This window comes from Triturus cristatus, chromosome 12 (assembly GCF_964204655.1).
Source record: "Triturus cristatus chromosome 12, aTriCri1.1, whole genome shotgun sequence".
Taxonomy (NCBI): domain Eukaryota; kingdom Metazoa; phylum Chordata; class Amphibia; order Caudata; family Salamandridae; genus Triturus; species Triturus cristatus.
The window spans coordinates 34,609,840-34,630,350 of record NC_140595.1 but is presented as its reverse complement, the minus strand read 5'-3'; the positions used below and the strand labels follow the sequence as shown (position 1 = coordinate 34,630,350).

The 20,511-nt window shown below is 50.8% G+C and overlaps 2 protein-coding genes across 4 annotated transcripts in view; one reads left to right on the top strand and one right to left on the bottom strand.

Annotated features, from left to right (window-relative positions):
• Positions 1–20,511, top strand: part of PEX11G (peroxisomal biogenesis factor 11 gamma) — a 507,211-nt gene that overhangs the window by 323,277 nt on the left and 163,423 nt on the right. The gene's annotated exons all lie outside the window — the stretch shown is intronic.
• The window catches only part of LOC146772323 (arrestin domain-containing protein 2-like), an 89,620-nt gene continuing 71,262 nt past the window's right edge, over positions 2,154–20,511 (bottom strand). The window contains exons 1-8 of one of the 2 annotated variants that reach the window (XM_085639275.1): positions 11,866–12,280; positions 8,295–8,361; positions 7,730–7,877; positions 7,236–7,338; positions 6,431–6,687; positions 5,740–5,902; positions 5,019–5,170; positions 2,154–3,790 (exon numbers count right to left, since the gene is read on the bottom strand). In XM_085639275.1, coding sequence (XP_085495401.1) covers positions 3,740–3,790; positions 5,019–5,170; positions 5,740–5,902; positions 6,431–6,687; positions 7,236–7,338; positions 7,730–7,877; positions 8,295–8,361; positions 11,866–12,139 — 1,215 coding nt within the window. In that variant the 5' untranslated portion in view covers positions 12,140–12,280 and the 3' untranslated portion in view covers positions 2,154–3,739. Of the gene's footprint in view, positions 3,791–5,018; positions 5,171–5,739; positions 5,903–6,430; positions 6,688–7,235; positions 7,339–7,729; positions 7,878–8,294; positions 8,362–11,865; positions 12,281–20,511 lie in introns of those variants that run through there. The other variant, XM_085639276.1, reaches the window with a different exon arrangement.

Genomic DNA, 20,511 nt, shown 5'->3' with positions numbered 1-20,511 from the left:
CCGTTAGGCTAATTTACAGATTTTTGACAAATATTGTCTACATTGTCATGTGAGAATCCGATTTGTTTAACCCTTTCACCACGGCGGGAATTCCGCCGCGGTGCTGGGGGGTGCGGGGGGCAGCGCGGTGGCGCTGTGCTCATGACGGAGCCGCTCCGTCATGAGCCACGGTTGAGCTGTGCTCATGACGGAACGGTTCCGTCATGACTCCGCCCAGTTGCGTTGTCCCCCCGCACAGGCGGGGAAACAGCGCCATGTAGGCGGAGCGGCCGCCAACGGGCGTGTCATGACGGAACCGTTCCGTCATGAGCACACGGCAACCGTGGCTCATGACGGAGCGGCTCCGTCATGAGCAGGGAAGGGGTTAAGGAAGGGTTTGTTTGTGCCTCCTTCAAGTTTACGTGAACGTATAGCCAGTTTGGCACATGATGGTCATCTGGGGATTTCATTAAACCAACAAAAGGAGGCGTACATCCGGGAGACGGATCGAAGTCTCCAAAATGCTGGGAAAGGTGCACAAGGCAAGAGAAATAAAAGCATTTGGAGACTTCGATCCGTCTCCCGGATGTACTCCTTCTTTTGTTTGTTCAAAGTTTTTTCAAGGGGACTAGGAGTATTTCTCTCCATTTTGATGACAATTCCCATTTCTCGCTCAATTGTTTTGTACATCTGGGGATTTCAGCAACTTGCAAAAGGTGAAGAGAGTTTTTTGGGTGGCCCGGTAAAGACAAAGACGTTTCTGTATTCATTGGAGAATGTCTGTAATGTATAGTTTTTGACAAACCCTAGAAAACAGCTTGCAAACCTCTATTTCCAGTGCCACTGCCCATAGGCCCTTGGTCTAAAGTTGCTCTGGGCTTCTCAAGTCCCTTCAGTTTACTGCCAGCCGAGAAGAGATTCTACGTTGTGTTACTTGACTAGTTTTCTACGTGGATTTACGATTCGTTTGTCGAATCTCCTAATACCAAGACTGCTATTCATTTTTTAGAAAAAGTATTTCCCAGTGAGGGTTCCCCGCAATACATAGTAACGGACAATGGTACGCATTTTGTGTCGAAGCAAATGAAAGAATGTATGACTAGACTGGACGTAGGGCATTTGCAGGTTGTCTTATGCAGCCCCTCTTCCAAAGGCCTGGTAGAAAGGGCTAATCGCATGCTTAAGGAAGGTATTCAAACAGCTCTGTCTGCTCACATGGATGTGTCCAAATTTCTGGAAGATAAGGTGTGGGCATATTTGACTAATCTGCATTCTGCTGCTGGTGAGCTATGAGGAAGAGGTTAAAACGGAGTTCATACCAGGGTGACTGCAGAATGCTAGATTGCAAAGTGTCTGTGTGAACAGCGGAGAATAATTTGAGGTGAATAATAAAGTCAGGCCCGGGCCGGACTGGGAACAGCAACCAGCCCTGGCAGGTTGCTCCTCGACCGGCCTCGGGAGCAGGGGTGCAACCAAAAAGCACCGCTCCCGCTTTTCATACAGGGGGGCTATATTGCAGCACTGCTGCAAAGCTGCCCCCGTAAGAAAAGCAGCCCCGCAGGCACCAAACCAGCCCCCACACCTCCGGCCCACCAGGGCAATGCCCGGTGCCCGCCGTGGCCACGGTGGCCCTGGACAGGTCCTGGAGCGAGAGAGTGATGCGGAAACAAAACGTACAAAAGCGACTTTACGATTGCAGGAAGGATGTGAAGAACATTGAAATTAATGTGAATGGTCAGGTTTTGATCAAGAAACCATCCAGGGTTGTGAAAGGGGAATCAATTCTTTCATTGCCGGTCAAAGTAGTTAAAACAAGTCAAGTTTCTGTTCTGTTACGGGGAGAAGGTGCTGGGATAAATCAAGTCAGGTGTTTGTTTGTTAAGCGCGACTACTCACCCATAAGGGTCTCAAGGTGCTGGGGTTGGGGGAGGAGGGGGGTTGGCAGGTTCCAGTCCATAAAGGACAGTGTGGTTCCCATTTCTGACGCCCAAGCTGACATTTCCCACCACACTTCTTCTAGCGGTATGGTGAGGGATTCTACACTATCTACGGATTTGTCTCGTCTTGGCGAGGCTGCTCGAAATTTGCCAACAAGTGTTTCTGATGCACCCACCGGGGAAATGGAATCTAGACCCTTCCAAGAAAAGCCAAGCGCTGCTGGCGGCGACGCCCTCTTAAATATACAAAATATATCCTTTTTATTTTTCACATGACAAAAAGTACTTTTTCAACAATTTTACAACAGAGTAACAAAAGTATTGTAAAAGTATGCAAATAAGCACTGGCCAATGCCATTTCCTTCCCTTTGGTATTGCTTTAAGGCCTGTTGACCCTTTATATGTAGGCAGACTTTCTCCACGCTGCCTGTGTACTGCTGGCGTGACAGAAGGTATATGTAAAACACAGGACTCTGCAAGCCATCCAAGAAAAGATAATCTACATTTTTGGCACAACTCTGATACTGGAATGCACATTCGGAAGGATATTGTGGAAAAACTCCCAGATTATATATTTTTTCTTTTTTTAAGGCCCAATAAACATCAAAGCACAAATGTGAAAAGTCATGAGAAGTGCAAGGTTTGTGAAGCACCACTTTTCAAACGTGCAGGTCTCCTCTAAGGACAGTACTTTCAAACATATCTAAGGCACCCCTCAAGTATTTATGTATTCCAATAAATGGGTAGCTTCCCTTTGGTACCAGCTATTTCATTGCATTATTCTCACGCCATCGTAAACATACATAGGGACCAGGCGCGTGAATTCACTTTTGATGCCAACTAGATTTCATACATTACATCTATTTTAACACTTTACGATCATTTCAACAACACCGTGGCTGGCAGAAGCATTAGATTGCGCCGGGTGAGCAGAGGTGGTTTGCCTCTGTGCGCGTGCTTTCTATGCTCTTGCCAGTTATTACATCATAGAGCGAATGCAGCCTTGGTCTAGCACCAAACACAAACAAAATACTGCAGTTCCAACTTACTGTGGCCTCCCTCATTGGACAGCACCCATTCCTAGAAACCAACAACAGACTTGCAGTCTTTCTTTCACATTCTAGAGTGCAGGGAAAGCCCCCTTCCCTAGAAACCAACAACAGACTTGCAGTCTTTCTTTCACATTCTAGAATGCAGGGCAGGGAGAGAAAAAAAAGAGTGGTTGACAAGTGGAGTGAAATGTATCGTAATATGTCATCTGAGGACGCAAAATGTGAGTTTTGCGCATTCGGTCACAGTGAACAGGGTTTTTTTTTGGCTTGAGGACACACAAGATTGTGTCTGAATTTTTCATAGTCTCTTGACTTCGATATATCACACATGGATGTTGAAGACACACTCCAACCCCATCTCTTCTCTACGAAGCGCTTTCCACACTCCGCTCGCCGTTATATTAAGACCACTCTGTTAACGTCCAAGACTACAATGGCGCTACTTCAACACTGCTTCTTGCGTCAATAGCTAGTCTCGTGAAAAGGTACACAGCGCATAGCGGTCGGGGTTACCAACCCCCTGTGAATGCTTCGATCCCAGGAGTAGCAAGGCTCGCAGGACACCAGGCACCAACACTAGTCCTCGAGTGCCCGGGCCGGACGGTGAACACCCCACGCGACACTGGACAACTAAGTTCACACCTTGTCCATCGCGGTGGGACACCGTTGCCGAGCAAAACGTCTTCAGTTCCACCAGGGTGGAAAATCCGGAGACTTCATCCCAAGTTGGGTTTTCGATTGTAGCACAACAGCGTCTTGCAATCGCTTCCTTCAACATGTCATGCAGCGGGGCCTCATGCTGTCTACCGGGTTTGGGTCAACCTGAAAAGTAACAAGAGGAGACGTTGGATAAAGTTCCTGTTGCGAAATTAATTTCTCAAAATTCAGATCTGAACTCCCCCACCCTCTTGTTTGTTTTGGTGGCGGTCCAGGTGAAGTACGGCCCATCTGAAGCCCTTACAAAGCACAGACCCAACCCAGTTACTTGTAAGACTTTCAGTTCTGAGAAAGTACAAGAGGAGGCTGGTAGGCTACAAGTTACTGGCACACAGCTCCTACTCTGGGAACACCTTTTGTTTCCATTGGCACACTATCGGTGTCTTTAGCGGGTGTGCCTGCTTGCGTCAGCGCCACTGATAACTTTGTGTAGGCCACAGATCTAGGTAGGTTGGAGGTGTTGGGTTTAACTCTGAGTTAAATCACCCTATACTAATGCTGCACATAGGGTGGTTATGTAAGTACCACAAAAAACTAGATTTTTCAGTCTATTTCGAATAAAAGAGATAGCTCCAAATGAAAACGTGGTGGGCGGCCTAAATCTTGAATTCGAAGTAGCTCGTATATTTCTGCAGTAGGTACTCAAGCCGCAGATATATCATCAAAAATGGCAAGTCATGCGGCCTTATTTAACGCCCAGTTTATGTTGGCTCGCGAGGCACTTTCTCCTCCGGCCTCTTGTTCAGGCTCGCCTTGTGTGGGCTATTTTCAGGCATGCAATATTAGCTATAGATCTGGGAAATGTAGGGTGACCATTCTGAAACATGCAAAATATAGGTTTTATGTTGCTTTGAGAAGATATTGTTCAACAGGTTAGTGTCCAGTAAGTTTTTAGTACTCTGCTCTGGAGTACTGGCTTGTCAGAAGCTTTTATGGGACCCGCTCAAAATGTTTTTACAAAGCCGCACCGTGGCTTTTCCTTCAAATAGAAGTGATGAGGTCCCATAGGCTGCCTCGTCATTAATAACTCGACCAGGTTTTTCTAATTATCTGCTATATAAATTAATTTTGTAGCTTGGGCGAGGAGCTCAGGGCAAATATCTCCAGATGCCCACCCTATTTAGAAGTCTCGCATACAGTGGGTTTCATCAATGCAATTTTTGGGAAATATGGGGTAATTGAGCATGAGATAGTAAGTGATTTGCCCAGGATCAAACAGTTAACCAAGTGGGGAATCAGGCATCAAAGTTCAGCGTTACCACATTTCTGCCCTATGGGTCAATTCAGTTTATTCTTCACGGTTGACGAGTGCCATTTTGAGAGAGTCACTCACCACAGAGTACAGGGGCGGCGGGCGGTTCCGGAACTCTTGGATGTAAGCATAGAATGGGCCCTCCAGGAGGCCATCGAAGTCGCTGTGGAGCGGTGGGGACAACCTGTGCTCTGAGTCATCGTCGGACACAATGGCGGAATATTCAGGAGGAGCTGAAAAACAAAACAAAATATAGGTCAGACAAGGGGGCTCACCTTCCACAGAGTGGGGCACCAGACACCTGCAGGAGCAGCACTTCCTACACTGACTATCTGTTGCAACCCTCCGGTAAAGACCACGTGGCGCAGGCGTGCCAATGACTACTGGCCCTGCGATACACTCTACCGCCAGTAACACTCAACTGTTCCATGGACCACCTTCACAATGAGGAAGATATCTGGCTTTGGTTTATTATAAAGACACCAATGGATATGGAAGATAACATAAGGGTAGCCAGAAGTCCTCAATCACATGATGCTTCTTGTATCATCACACATTGCTTCTTCCAGAAAATTCTCCAGAAAGGATCAATTTTTTAACTTAATCATCCACCCCATATCTTGCCAGGTCTATACAACACAAACATGTCCCCGACTGACCACTTACCCTCAACGCTCATAGCTTTACATTTATCTCCTCACCCTCAACAATCCCCACTTTACCCAGAAGACGGCACTCTTCCATGTTGGCGCTACAAATCGACAGAGCAGAGCATTTACAGACCATCCTATTGGATACTTACGCTCAGGCTGCTCCGGGATGGTGAGTCGCAGCCAGTCGAGATTGACGCTGTACTGGCTACTGACACTGGATGTTCGGCTCCCGAAGGGATGCAACGGGATCGTCCCGATGACCAGCGGAAGCTCCAGCAGTAGCTTTGATGTGCCGGGAATGTCGACGCACACCTAAGACACAAGAGGGAAGGACGGCTTTGAATAAAAATGACACCACGCACATTAATATAATCAAATAAGCAGTAAAATGGTAAACCTCATATCAACCACTTGAAAAAAGCAATAGGATTTACTCATACCATCAGTTTTGAGTTAGTTGTGTTCCAATAAACTCTTACTGCACCCTGGCACAATTCTGTGTTTTGTAAAGGGAGTGCAACATTAGATTAATGTAGCATTTGTCTTAATTAAGGCCACTCGAAAAAGGTGCCTTATGGTATGGCTTTAAATGTCCACAAGATGGAGGCAGAGTGTAACAAACAACCTTAAAAGCACTCATAGTTTCACAGGAAAGGGAGTGCTAAATGGCAAAATATAATTTTTCCTGGAAGTCTAAAATAAAGAAAGAAATGTAATAAAACCTTGCACCACAGCTGTGCTCAGATTTGGAAAGCCTCACAGCCCAGTTACGCTAAGCCTTCTTTGAATTCCCATATGAAGCTCCTTTCTCTATTCCTCCATGTAGTGGCGACCTCTCACCTTTAAAGTATACTCGACACGGATGATTCGGCACTGCGTAATGGACGGGCCAAGGGGTGGGACCTTCAGTGCTCTTCCGTGCCACGTCTCCCTCTTTCCAGCACCCACCGGGTCTCCAGCCATGGTGGCCACCACAGTTTTCTTCTGCTTCATGGTTCCCCGTGCGATAAAGGTTTGCGTTTGGATAATGGCCGCCTTTGGTACCACGGCACGGGACGTGGCGTTATCGATTTCAGCAAATATCGGGATTACTTCACCTGGAGGAGAAATAAAAGCTATGTTGATTCCAGGCCTTCAAGAGCAGATGTGTTTTGCTATTAAGCAGTTATGACTGCCTTTTATAGTGCTTTGAGGACAGTCATGTGACACTGGGCGCAGTTTGCAAAGCTGACACATGCAGCGAGATGTTAGCTTAAATGCAGAAACTGGAGGCTTGCACTACGGGCTTGATGAGGGCTTGTTGTTTGTGAATCCAATAAACTTAGCTTCTAATTTTTACATCACTTGAACTACTTGTGTGATCCTGGGCAATGTGTCGCCTTAGCATTCCTCAGTTTTGTTGTCTGCAAAACTGGGAGCACTTAACACATTTTCCTGACACTAGAAAAGCATAAAATGGCGAAACAGTAGAAAACCACCAAATTAAATTTCATTAAAATGAGCTAAGAGATTATTTTGGTATTGCCCACCTAATCTCTGTCCTGAAGGACAAGGCTGGTCTTTGAATAAAGCTTTTGAGGCACTTAAGTCTAATAAGGGAGAAAAAGGCAGTCTTGAATGCGATCAGTGATGTCCCTCAAGTTACCTGGAGTGTAGCCTTTCCGGTCGATCTTGGCGGTGACGGACACCTGTCCGAGGCTGCAGTACCAGGCGCGGGCGTTCTTCTCCTTCGTACCGGCTTGTGGGGCCTGGAGAGAAGAGAATGGGCTTTAAGTTTCACTCCAGTTAGCAAAGATTGGACTAAATAAGGTAGGTAAATTTACAATGCCCCAACTATTCAGTGGCCTATGAAACAAATTTAGTAGCCATCAGTGCGAAAATTAGGCTCTATGTATTGCCAAATGAAATGTACCCAACTTGATGTGAGCTTTTGGGCACAACAGTCAAGTTTATGACCATGGTATTGTTAAATTAAGAGCAAGATCAACAAATCCTGTGCCCTATAGAAACGAGGAGAAATGACTATACAAGTCTAGTTACAAATGGGAGGGCGAGAAAATTCTACTGTGTGAGGATATGTCCGCCCCCCCTACACCTCCCTCAGTGATGGTCCACCCCGGGGGTTGCCCGCAGACTCACCAGTAGGGCGGGCGTGTTGACGTCGATGGGTTCGATGACGGTGAAGTCTTTTTTGGCCTTCTTGACGGTGGCCCAGGGCCGGTGGAGTTTGGCCTTCACCCAGTACCGCACACTGCCGTGCTTCCCTTCGAATGACGTCACCAAGGTCCTACGAAGGCAAGAAATTGATAAAAATAGGCTTATCATGTGCTTCTATGGCCAACCCCAAATCGAATACAGATTAGATGTGATTATCTGTTGACTTGGTGCCATCAACTTCCACACACTGTTTTATCTTGGGCAAACCGCTTTCTCTCCAAGCCTCTGTTCCTTATGTTCTACAATAAACTGTGCTTAGAAGTAACAGTCCACGGGCCAACTGGTACTACGCCTTTGCGCGCTTGATTTGGACACGTTTACTTAAAATGAATGAATAGTTGAATAATGACATTTGTGGGCGCTCACTCTTCGAGGCACTTCACACCATACGAGCAAAGGGGTTTCGCCCTGTGTCACATCCATTGCACAATGCGCTTAGACGTCGTGCGCCAGGCGCACGTATGACGCACACTGATTGCGCACTTACTCTGGCAGCTGGAAGCTGAAGGGGAACTCGTGTTTTCCGGCCGGCAGCACCGTCAGCGCCCCGTTATCTGCGAGGAGAACAAGAAAACACAGTTAGAACTGGGCACGCACGATTCTGCAGCACTTCCGGTCTCACGGTCTGCTCTGCTGAGCTCAGCTGTCAGTCACCCAAGTAAAAGGGGTTTCTGACTTCTCACAGGCCTTTTAAAAATGCGGCTTTCTGACATGTCATGTGCCTTTTAAAAATGTGGTTTCCTCCTGACTAGCGACAGGAGCGCATTCGAGACAGTTTTGTTGCAGGTGCAGAATTAATTAATTTAAGGAAACGAGAAATAGAAGCTTAGCCTAGGAGCCCCTTGGGCGCCCCTCCCACCTCCCCGCACAGACCTAACTCAATTGTTTAACACTCCGGTTTACCGATGCAATAAATGAACCACGACACACTCCGATAGAAACAAGTCGCGAGCTACATTCACAGTGTGACATTAGGTAACGTGTTATACATAGTCTTGCAGCTCACTGCCGAGGGCACTAATGGCTGTTAAAGGCCCTGAACCCGAGTTGGGCCTACTACGAGGGCAGGGCCTTTGACAAACAGTGAAGCCAGAGGCAGGAGGGCTATTCAAACATTCCACCCAATGAAGGTAGAATGTTCCAAGTTAAAAATGGAAAAACATTGGAATGTTGGAGCAGAAGGCCTATACCAGCCATTATTGGCCCGGAGCCCCTCACGGCCTTCAGTGCAGGTCCCAGCATTCCTATGTTCTAATAAGTATAAAACATGCTAAAACCTTTACACAGCTAAAAAGAATAGCCTGGATGCCACAGCACAATAAACAAACACCGAAACGTGTTTATGATCCGGGGTTAGCCTTACTTTCTTCACAGCAACTTGCATATTTAAAAAAGCAAACTGAGTAAACAGATGCAGCAAACAACAGAGACACGAGCAGTGTTCCTGTCACCCGTCTGCACGCTGCGGTTCTGGGATTGGTGGGCTGCTGGTGTTTGTGGTATGGTTTAGAGGGCGGTTATTTCGCAGAATGGCCCGTACTCTTGGAGTACACCAATGCATTTAGAGATAATTATAAACACCTTGTTTTGTATAGCACTATATACCACACCTGTGCGGCTTCTAAGCGCTGTGAATACCAGATGCAACTATTACACAGTTAATGGTTCAGATTTGATATTGGCAGGTTTTGGGCAGACCCCTTTAAGCGCCTGTGTGCGTGGACGCACGTGCTTAAGGACACAGCCATTTGTTTCGTTCTGCTGGGGTGTACCGTAGCCCACTGCTTGCCGTCTGGTGGCTATCATGTCTTGAGGCACCCTTGCCCAGGCAATTATAGAAATTTCTCAACAAAAGTTATTACAAATAATTCTGCGGAAAATGCGGCAAAAAACACATTCTCAGGCAAACATGCAGTTGACAAAGTTTGCTAGTACCACCACTTAGTGCCACCAGCGTGGTTTCTAAACACTAAATAACGGGTGTTAGGGCCAGTCTGTGCATGACTGCCCCAGCCCGGCCAACCTTCTATTAAACCTTTAGAACCCTCAAATGCCAGCTGCCCTCCGTCTCCGTGTTCCTTCAAGGATGGACTGAGGCCAGGACCCCAGCATGACCCTTCCCTGCCCCCGTTTCTTATGACCAGCCTGCGCGTCTTATGTTCAGGGGGTCTGGTGGTCAGGGGTGTTAGCGCCACTTAACGCACCCAAGAATAGAAGCCGGTCACCCTGTGAAGGAACGCAAGGCCGCTCACATGTGACAGTCGCACATGCCAAGACTCGGGGCGTCTGGGGGTTCGGGCCAGGATAAGCCGCGTGTCTGGGTAAACAAGCCTCGCGAGAGAAGCAGGGAAAGGTGTGACCTGCTTTGGATACATTTTGGCTGTGAAACCAGGTGGTACGTGGTCAGATTTCGGAAGCTCCACTTGAGCAAACTGTGTGATCTTGGGCAAGCCAGTTTTCTGATCTTCCCAAAACCAGAGCGCTTAAAATCTCCACAGTCTCAAATTCCTCTTCGGAAAATGCATGTTTACATTGAAAGAGAGCAGCTTAACGCCAGCGAACTCTGTAAGTCGAACAAAAAAAAACAAGGGAAGCAAAGTGCCAAACACGGTAGCCTGGGTTGGGGTTCCGTGAGATATGCCTTCTGCAGAGATCTCAGGTATCCCCAAATCGGCTGTGGCCGGTTTATCGTTTAACCCCCCAAAAAAGAAATGCAAGGAGTTCTGGCAAATTTTACTCATGGTGCCTCAAAACGTAAATATCAAAAAATGAAACTGCGAAGTGTGCTGTCCAACAGAGCCCCTGGCCACGCCCACCACATCCTGTTTTTGTGATCTGGTTTCGACCGGGCAACGCACACCAGCTGTTCTATGTACAAACCCTGACGTTTGGAAGCCTCCGCTACAACAAAAATGTTATGTGGAACGCTCTGTGTTGCTTCTTGGAGGTATATTATTAATGTTGAAAGGACACCTCAGAATCTAAAACGCATGGGTTCTGATGACGTTAACTGAACTAAAACCACCCCACACACTTCACACCAAGTCTAAACAATGAACAAACGCTGCGACCACACAAAACCAAGCACACCCTGGCAACCAAAACTTCCTGCAGTTTCATGGGTTCCCCAGATCGGAAAGTAAGGGCGCCCCAATAGAACAAGTGTTTTAAGTGCCAAGACAATGGTGGTTGGCGCTTTACAAATGTGAATAAGGAGGCAGCGCACTGAAGCACAGGCCCGTCCCAAAAGTTTAATAAACTCTGTCCTCATACAGTAAGCTGGCCACACTCTAATGGTTTCTCTGCGCTGTAATAACAGCCACTAATCCTCGAAGCACGGATGCGGATTTCAGCGACTTTGAAATGATGAAATGCCGAGTGAACCTTAAAATTCAAAACCGCGATCAGCAAGATGTACACACCTCTCTGCAGTGAATGCATTAACCCACTGAGTTAGATTGGCGCTCTGCACGGACCCAGTGCACTGGCAGGACCCTGGCGCTACATGTCACCGTCAGGACCCCCCTCCCCACACGAAGACATGTACCTCCCTCTTCTGGTAAGAACACTTAGATTTCACTTGACTGCACACTGCTGCCCTACACACAGAGCCCAGTCTGCAGGTGGATGAACAGATAACGAATGGATGATAGCGCTTCGAAATGAATCGCCTTTAAGCGCTTCATGTGTAACAGAAGTTAAAAACACGGGCTACACCAGGATGAACAGATGAATAAACAACACAGTATGACAAAGTGAAACACATCTATGCACTTCCAATCCCAAAACACGATCTGTCCCCTGTACATAACCCCCTACCCACCTCCTGCCTGCTGCAGGATGAACAGATTACTGAGGGTAACCCTGGTAACTTGTTTTTATGCAACACGTCTTGTTTCGGTTTCGCTTTCGCTTTCTCTAAGTGCTTTGGATAAGAGATGTTCCACTGCGCAGTTCACTTTTAGCACATAATGAAACTTGTGTAGCATAGCGCTGCAAACACAATGACTTCTAGGCGCTTGCTGTCTGAGGCAGCAGCTGGCGTCGCTGATGCTCACCCGTCTCCAGCAGGCTCTGTCGGTGCTCCAGGTAGCCCACCTCGTCGCAGTAGTTCTGGGTGTAGGTGGTACTGGAGCCGGCGCTGCGGGACTCGGTCCAGTGGACCCGGGCCAGGCCCTGGGCGTGGAGTTTGATGGACTCCACCTTGGCCTCGGCCACCAGTTCCAGCAGCACCCGTCCGGTCACGGTGTCTCCGCCGCTGAAGACGGGCGGGGAGTCCGGCTCCGGGCAGTCCAGGGCCAGCACGAACTTCTTCACTTTGTCGAAGATCATCCTCGCGGGTGGGAGGGTTTAAATGAGGCAAGAAGAGAGGGTAAAAGGTGTCCTGCCCGGTGTGCGGGTAAAGCCACCAAGAGATGCCCGGCTGCGCCTAGAAGTCAAGTCACACTTCGGAGCGCTCAGTTATTAACTGTGAGAGCATGCGGCTGGGGCGGTTTATATAGAGAGTGGGGGAGAGGGGGGGGGGGACACTGACAGGAGGGAGGGCGGCGCCAACCTGCGGAGGAGGGGCGCCAAGCACCGGCCAGAGTTCTTCCACCTATGAGCTGCGTCTGGGCGGGGCCTCAGGCTGGGGGGTTCCCAGGTCCTCCGAGTCCGGGGTATTCCGGGAATCCCTCTCGTGAGGGACGCTTGGAGCACCCATAGACCGGAGTTCAGTAACTCAGCTGTAAAACAGCCCATTAAAAGCACCTTTTATCCTGAATCCCACGGACTAGGGAGGAGGGGGGGGGGGGTGGAGACAGCCGGCAGAGTCAGTCACTGCCCACTGCCTTTTCGGGGGGCTCCCCTGTCACACTTTCCTCATAGCGGGTCTTTCTGCCTCAGTTGTGGGTGTGAGAGTGTGTGCCTGACGTCAATCAGCGAGGCACACAGCCAGCACCATCAGCTGTAAACATGGGCAGTACTCCGTGTACACAGCACAGAAACTGCCCAAATCATATGGGGGGGGGGGGGGGGCGAGATTACCCAAGTTATGGACGCAGAACAGGAAAGCTGCTACCAGCGATACTGCTCAACTCAAGGTGCAGAGCAGAGGAGCTTCCAAACACAGATACTGCCCAACTCAAGGTGCAGAGCAGGGGGAGCTTCCAACCACAGATACTGCCCAACTCAAGGTGCAGAGCAGGGGGAGCTTCCAACCACAGATACTGCCCAACTCAAGGTGCAGAGCAGAAGAGCTACTACCACAGATACTGCCCAACTCAAGGTGCAGAGCAGGGGGACCTTCCAAACACAGATACTGCCCAACTCAAGGTGCAGAGCAGGGGGAGCGTCCAACCACAGATACTGCCCAACTCAAGGGTGCAGAGCAGAGGAGCTTCCGACCACAGATACTGCCCAACTCAAGGTGCAGAGCAGGGGAGCTTCCAACCACAGATACTGCCCAACTCAAGGTGTAAGAGCAGTGGGACCTTCCAACCACATATACAGCCCAACTCAAGGTGCAGAGCAGGGGAGCGTCCAACCACAGATACTGCCCAACTCAAGGGTACAGAGCAGAGGAGCTTCCGACCACAGATACTGCCCAACTCAAGGTGCAGAGCAGGGTAGCTTCCAACCACAGATACCGCCCAACTCAAGGGTGCAGAGCAGGAGAGCTACTACCACAGATACTGCCCAACTCAAGGTGCAGAGCAGAAGAGCTACTACCACAGATACTGCCCAACTCAAGGTGCAGAGCAGAACAGCTACTACCACAGATACTGCCCAACTCAAGGTGCAGAGCAGGGGAGCTTCCAACCACAGATACTGCCCAACTCAAGGGTGCAGAACAGAGGAGCTTCCGACCACAGATACTGCCCAACTCAAGGTGCAGAGCAGGGGAGCTTCCAACCACAGATACTGCCCAACTCAAGGTGCAGAGCAGGGGGAGCTTCCAAACACAGATACTGCCCAACTCAAGGTGCAGAGCAAGGGAAGCTTCCAACCACAGATACCGCCCAACTCAAGGGTGCAGAGCAGGGGAGCTTCCAACCACAGATACTGCCCAACACAAGGGTGCAGAGCAGGGAAGCTTCCAACCACAGATACTGCCCAACTCAAGGTGCAGAGCAGGGGAGCTTCTGACAGAAGATACTGCCCAACTCAAGGTGCAGAGCAGGGGAGCTTCCAACCACAGATACTGCCCAACTCAAGGTGCAGAGCAGGGGAGCGTCCAACCACAGATACTGCCCAACTCAAGGGTGCAGAGCAGAAGAGCTTCCAACCACAGATACTGCCCAACTCAAGGTGCAGGGGAGCTTCCAGCCACAGATACTGCCCAACTCAAGGTGCAGAGCAGGGAAGCTTCCAAACACAGATACTGCCCAACTCAAGGTGCAGAGCAGGGAAGCGTCCAACCACAGATACTGCTGAACTCAGGGGTGCAGAGCAGAGGAGCCTACAGCCACAGATACTGCCCAGCTCAAGGGTGCAGAGCAGAGGAGCTTCCAACCACTGATACAGCCCAACTCAAGGTGCAGAGCAGAGGAGCTTCCAACCACAGATACTGCCCAAGTCAAGGTGCAGAGCAGGGGAGCTTCCAACCACAGATACAGCCCAACTCAAGGGTGGAGAGCAGGGGAGCTACTACCACAGATACTGCCCAACTCAAGGTGCAGAGCAGGGGGACCTTCCAAACACAGATACTGCCCAACTCAAGGTGCAGAGCAGGGGGAGCGTCCAACCACAGATACTGCCCAACTCAAGGGTGCAGAGCAGAGGAGCTTCCGACCACAGATACTGCCCAACTCAAGGTGCAGAGCAGGGGAGCTTCCAACCACAGATACTGCCCAACTCAAGGTGTAAGAGCAGTGGGACCTTCCAACCACATATACAGCCCAACTCAAGGTGCAGAGCAGGGGAGCGTCCAACCACAGATACTGCCCAACTCAAGGGTACAGAGCAGAGGAGCTTCCGACCACAGATACTGCCCAACTCAAGGTGCAGAGCAGGGTAGCTTCCAACCACAGATACCGCCCAACTCAAGGGTGCAGAGCAGGAGAGCTACTACCACAGATACTGCCCAACTCAAGGTGCAGAGCAGAAGAGCTACTACCACAGATACTGCCCAACTCAAGGTGCAGAGCAGAACAGCTACTACCACAGATACTGCCCAACTCAAGGTGCAGAGCAGGGGAGCTTCCAACCACAGATACTGCCCAACTCAAGGGTGCAGAGCAGAGGAGCTTCCGACCACAGATACTGCCCAACTCAAGGTGCAGAGCAGGGGAGCTTCCAACCACAGATACTGCCCAACTCAAGGTGCAGAGCAGGGGGAGCTTCCAAACACAGATACTGCCCAACTCAAGGTGCAGAGCAAGGGAAGCTTCCAACCACAGATACCGCCCAACTCAAGGGTGCAGAGCAGGGGAGCTTCCAACCACAGATACTGCCCAACACAAGGGTGCAGAGCAGGGAAGCTTCCAACCACAGATACTGCCCAACTCAAGGTGCAGAGCAGGGGAGCTTCTGACAGAAGATACTGCCCAACTCAAGGTGCAGAGCAGGGGAGCTTCCAACCACAGATACTGCCCAACTCAAGGTGCAGAGCAGGGGAGCGTCCAACCACAGATACTGCCCAACTCAAGGGTGCAGAGCAGAAGAGCTTCCAACCACAGATACTGCCCAACTCAAGGTGCAGGGGAGCTTCCAGCCACAGATACTGCCCAACTCAAGGTGCAGAGCAGGGAAGCTTCCAAACACAGATACTGCCCAACTCAAGGTGCAGAGCAGGGAAGCGTCCAACCACAGATACTGCTGAACTCAGGGGTGCAGAGCAGAGGAGCCTACAGCCACAGATACTGCCCAGCTCAAGGGTGCAGAGCAGAGGAGCTTCCAACCACTGATACAGCCCAACTCAAGGTGCAGAGCAGAGGAGCTTCCAACCACAGATACTGCCCAAGTCAAGGTGCAGAGCAGGGGAGCTTCCAACCACAGATACAGCCCAACTCAAGGGTGGAGAGCAGGGGAGCTACTACCACAGATACTGCCCAACTCAAGGTGCAGAGCAGGGTAGCTTCCAACCACAGATACTGCCCAACTCAAGGTGCAGAGCAAGGGGAGCTTCCAAACACAGATACTGCCCAACTCAAGGTGCAGAGCAAGGGAGCTTCCGACAGAAAATACTGCCCAACTCAAGGTGCAGAGCAAGGGAAGCTTCCAACCACAGATACTGCCCAACTCAAGGTGCAGAGCAAGGGAAGCTTCCAACCACAGATACTGCCCTACTCAAGGTGCAGAGCAGGGGAGCGTCCAACTACAGATACTGCCCAACTCAAGGGTGCAGAGCAGAGGAGCTTCCGACCAGAGATACTGCCCATCTCAAGGTGCAGAGGAGCTTTCGACCACAGATTTTACCCAACTCAAGGGTGCAGAGCAGGAGAGCTTCCAACCACAGATACTGCCCAACTTAAGGTGCAGAGCAGGGGAGCTTCCAACCACAGATACTGTCCAACACAAAGGTTGGAGAGTAGGGGAGCTACTACCACAGATACTGCCCAACTCAAGGTGCAGAGCAGGGGAGCTTCCCACCACAGATACTGCTCAACTCAAGGTGCAGAGCATTAGAGCTTCCAATCGCATATACTGCCCATCTCAAGGTGCAGAGCAGAGGAGCTTCCAACCAAAGATACTGCCCAACTCAAGGTGCAGAGCAGGGGAGCTTACAACCACAGATACTGCCCGACTCAAGTTGCAGATCAGGGAAGCTTCCAACCACGGATACTGCCCAACTCAAGGTGCAGAGGAGAGGAGCTTTCGACCGCAGATACTGCCCTACTCAAGGTGCAGAGCAGGAGAGCTTCCAACTACAGATACTGCCCAACACAAGGTGCAGAGCAGGGGGAGCTTCCAACAACTGATACTGCCCAACTCAAAGTGCAGAGCAGGGGGAGCTTCCAACGACTGATACTGCCCAACTCAAGGTGCAGAGCAGGGGGAGCTTCCAACCACAGATACTGCCCAACTCAAGGTGCAGAGCAGGAGAGCTTCCAACCACAGAAACTGCCCAACTCAAGGTGCAGAGCAGGGGAGCTTCCAACCACAGATACTGCCCAACTCAAGGTGCAGAGCGGGGGAGCTTCCAACCACAGATACTGCCCAACTCAAGGTGCAGAGCAGGGGGAGCTTCCAAACACAGATACTGCCCAACTTAAGGTGCAGCGAGGGGAGCTTCCAACCACAGATACTGCCCAACTCAAGGTGCAGACCAGGGGGAGCTTCCAAACACAGATACTGCCCAACTCAAGGTGCAGACCAAGGGAAGCTTCCAACCACAGATACTGCCCAACTCAAGGGTGCAGAGCAGGGGAGCTTCCAACCACAGATACTGCCCAACACAAGGGTGCAGAGCAGAGGAGTTTCCAACCACAGATACAGCCCAACTCAAGGTGCAGAGCAGAGGAGCTTCCAACCACAGATACTGCCCAACTCAAGGTGCAGAGCAGGGGAGCTTCCGACAGAAGATACTGCCCAACTCAAGGTGCAGAGCAGGAGAGCTTCCAACCACAGATGCTGCCCAACTCAAGGTGCAGAGCAGGGGGAGCTTCCAACCACAGATACTGCCCAACTCAAGGTGCAGAGCAGGGAAGCTTCCAAACACAGATACTGCCCAACTCAAGGTGCAGAGCAGGGAAGCGTCCAACCACAGATACTGCTGAACTCAGGGGTGCAGAGCAGAGGAGCCTACAGCCACAGATACTGCCCAGCTCAAGGGTGCAGAGCAGAGGAGCTTCCAACCACTGATACAGCCCAACTCAAGGTGCAGAGCAGAGGAGCTTCCAACCACAGATACTGCCCAACTCAAGGTGCAGAGCAGGGGAGCTTCCAACCACAGATACAGCCCAACTCAAGGGTGGAGAGCAGGGGAGCTACTACCACAGATACTGCCCAACTCAAGGTGCAGAGCAGGGGAGCTTCCCACCACAGATACTGCTCAACTCAAGGTGCAGAGCAGAAGATCTTCCAACCGCATATACTGCCCAACTCAAGGTGCAGAGCAGAAGAGCTTCCAATCAAAGATACTTCCCAACTCAAGGTGCAGAGCAGGGGAGCTTCCAACCACAGATACTGCCCAACTCAAGGTGTAAGAGCAGGGGGACCTTCCAACCACATATACTGCCCAACTCAAGGGTACAGAGCAGAGGAGCTTCCGACCACAGATGCTGCCCAACTCAAGGGTACAGAGCAGAGGAGCTTCCGACCACAGATACTGCCCAACTCAAGGTGCAGAGCAGGGGAGCTTCCCACCACAGATACTGCTCAACTCAAGGTGCAGAGCAGGGGAGCGTCCAACCACAGATACTGCCCAACTCAAGGGTACAGAGCAGAGGAGCTTTTGACCACAGATACTGCCCAACTCAAGGTGCAGAGCAGGGTAGCTTCCAACCACAGATACCGCCCAACTCAAGGGTGCAGAGCAGGAGAGCTACTACCACAGATACTGCCCAACTCAAGGTGCAGAGCAGAAGAGCTACTACCACAGATACTGCCCAACTCAAGGTGCAGAGCAGAACAGCTACTACCACAGATACTGCCCAACTCAAGGTGCAGAGCAGGGGAGCTTCCAACCACAGATACTGTCCAACACAAAGGTTGGAGAGTAGGGGAGCTACTACCACAGATACTGCCCAACTCAAGGTGCAGAGCAGGGGAGCTTCCCACCACAGATACTGCTCAACTCAAGGTGCAGAGCATTAGAGCTTCCAATCGCATATACTGCCCATCTCAAGGTGCAGAGCAGAGGAGCTTCCAACCAAAGATACTGCCCAACTCAAGGTGCAGAGCAGGGGAGCTTACAACCACAGATACTGCCCGACTCAAGTTGCAGATCAGGGAAGCTTCCAACCACGGATACTGCCCAACTCAAGGTGCAGAGGAGAGGAGCTTTCGACCGCAGATACTGCCCTACTCAAGGTGCAGAGCAGGAGAGCTTCCAACTACAGATACTGCCCAACACAAGGTGCAGAGCAGGGGGAGCTTCCAACAACTGATACTGCCCAACTCAAAGTGCAGAGCAGGGGAGCGTCCAACCACAGATACTGCCCAACTCAAGGGTACAGAGCAGAGGAGCTTTTGACCACAGATACTGCCCAACTCAAGGTGCAGAGCAGGGTAGCTTCCAACCACAGATACCGCCCAACTCAAGGGTGCAGAGCAGGAGAGCTACTACCACAGATACTGCCCAACTCAAGGTGCAGAGCAGAAGAGCTACTACCACAGATACTGCCCAACTCAAGGTGCAGAGCAGAACAGCTACTACCACAGATACTGCCCAACTCAAGGTGCAGAGCAGGGGAGCTTCCAACCACAGATACTGCCCAACTCAAGGGTGCAGAGCAGAGGAGCTTCCGACCACAGATACTGCCCAACTCAAGGTGCAGAGCAGGGGAGCTTCCAACCACAGATACTGCCCAACTCAAGGTGCAGAGCAGGGGGAGCTTCCAAACACAGATACTGCCCAACTCAAGGTGCAGAGCAAGGGAAGCTTCCAACCACAGATACCGCCCAACTCAAGGGTGCAGAGCAGGGGAGCTTCCAACCACAGATACTGCCCAACACAAGGGTGCAGAGCAGGGAAGCTTCCAACCACAGATACTGCCCAACTCAAGGTGCAGAGCAGGGGAGCTTCTGACAGAAGATACTGCCCAACTCAAGGTGCAGAGCAGGGGAGCTTCCAACCACAGATACTGCCCAACTCAAGGTGCAGAGCAGGGGAGCGTCCAACCACAGATACTGCCCAACTCAAGGGTGCAGAGCAGAAGAGCTTCCAACCACAGATACTGCCCAACTCAAGGTGCAGGGGAGCTTCCAGCCACAGATACTGCCCAACTCAAGGTGCAGAGCAGGGAAGCTTCCAAACACAGATACTGCCCAACTCAAGGTGCAGAGCAGGGAAGCGTCCAACCACAGATACTGCTGAACTCAGGGGTGCAGAGCAGAGGAGCCTACAGCCACAGATACTGCCCAGCTCAAGGGTGCAGAGCAGAGGAGCTTCCAACCACTGATACAGCCCAACTCAAGGTGCAGAGCAGAGGAGCTTCCAACCACAGATACTGCCCAACTCAAGGTGCAGAGCAGGGGAGCTTCCAACCACAGATACAGCCCAACTCAAGGGTGGAGAGCAGGGGAGCTACTACCACAGATACTGCCCAACTCAAGGTGCAGAGCAGGGGAGCTTCCCACCACAGATACTGCTCAACTCAAGGTGCAGAGCAGAAGAGCTTCCAACCGCATATACTGCCCAACTCAAGGTGCAGAGCAGAAGAGCTTCCAATCAAAGATACTTCCCAACTCAAGGTGCAGAGCAGGGGAGCTTCCAACCACAGATACTGCCCAACTCAAGGTGTAAGAGCAGGGGGACCTTCCAACCACATATACTGCCCAACTCAAGGTGCAGAGCAGGGGAGCGTCCAACCACAGATACTGCCCAACTCAAGGTGCAGAGCAGGGGAGCTTCCCACCACAGATACTGCTCAACTCAAGGTGCAGAGCAGAAGAGCTTCCAACCAAAGATACTGCCCAACTCAAGGTGCAGAGCAGGGGAGCTTACAACCACAGATACTGCCCAACTCAACTTGCAGAGCAGCGAAGCTTCCGACAGAGGATGCTGCCCCATTCAAGGTGCAGAGCAGGGGAGCTTCACACCACAGATACTGCCCAACTCA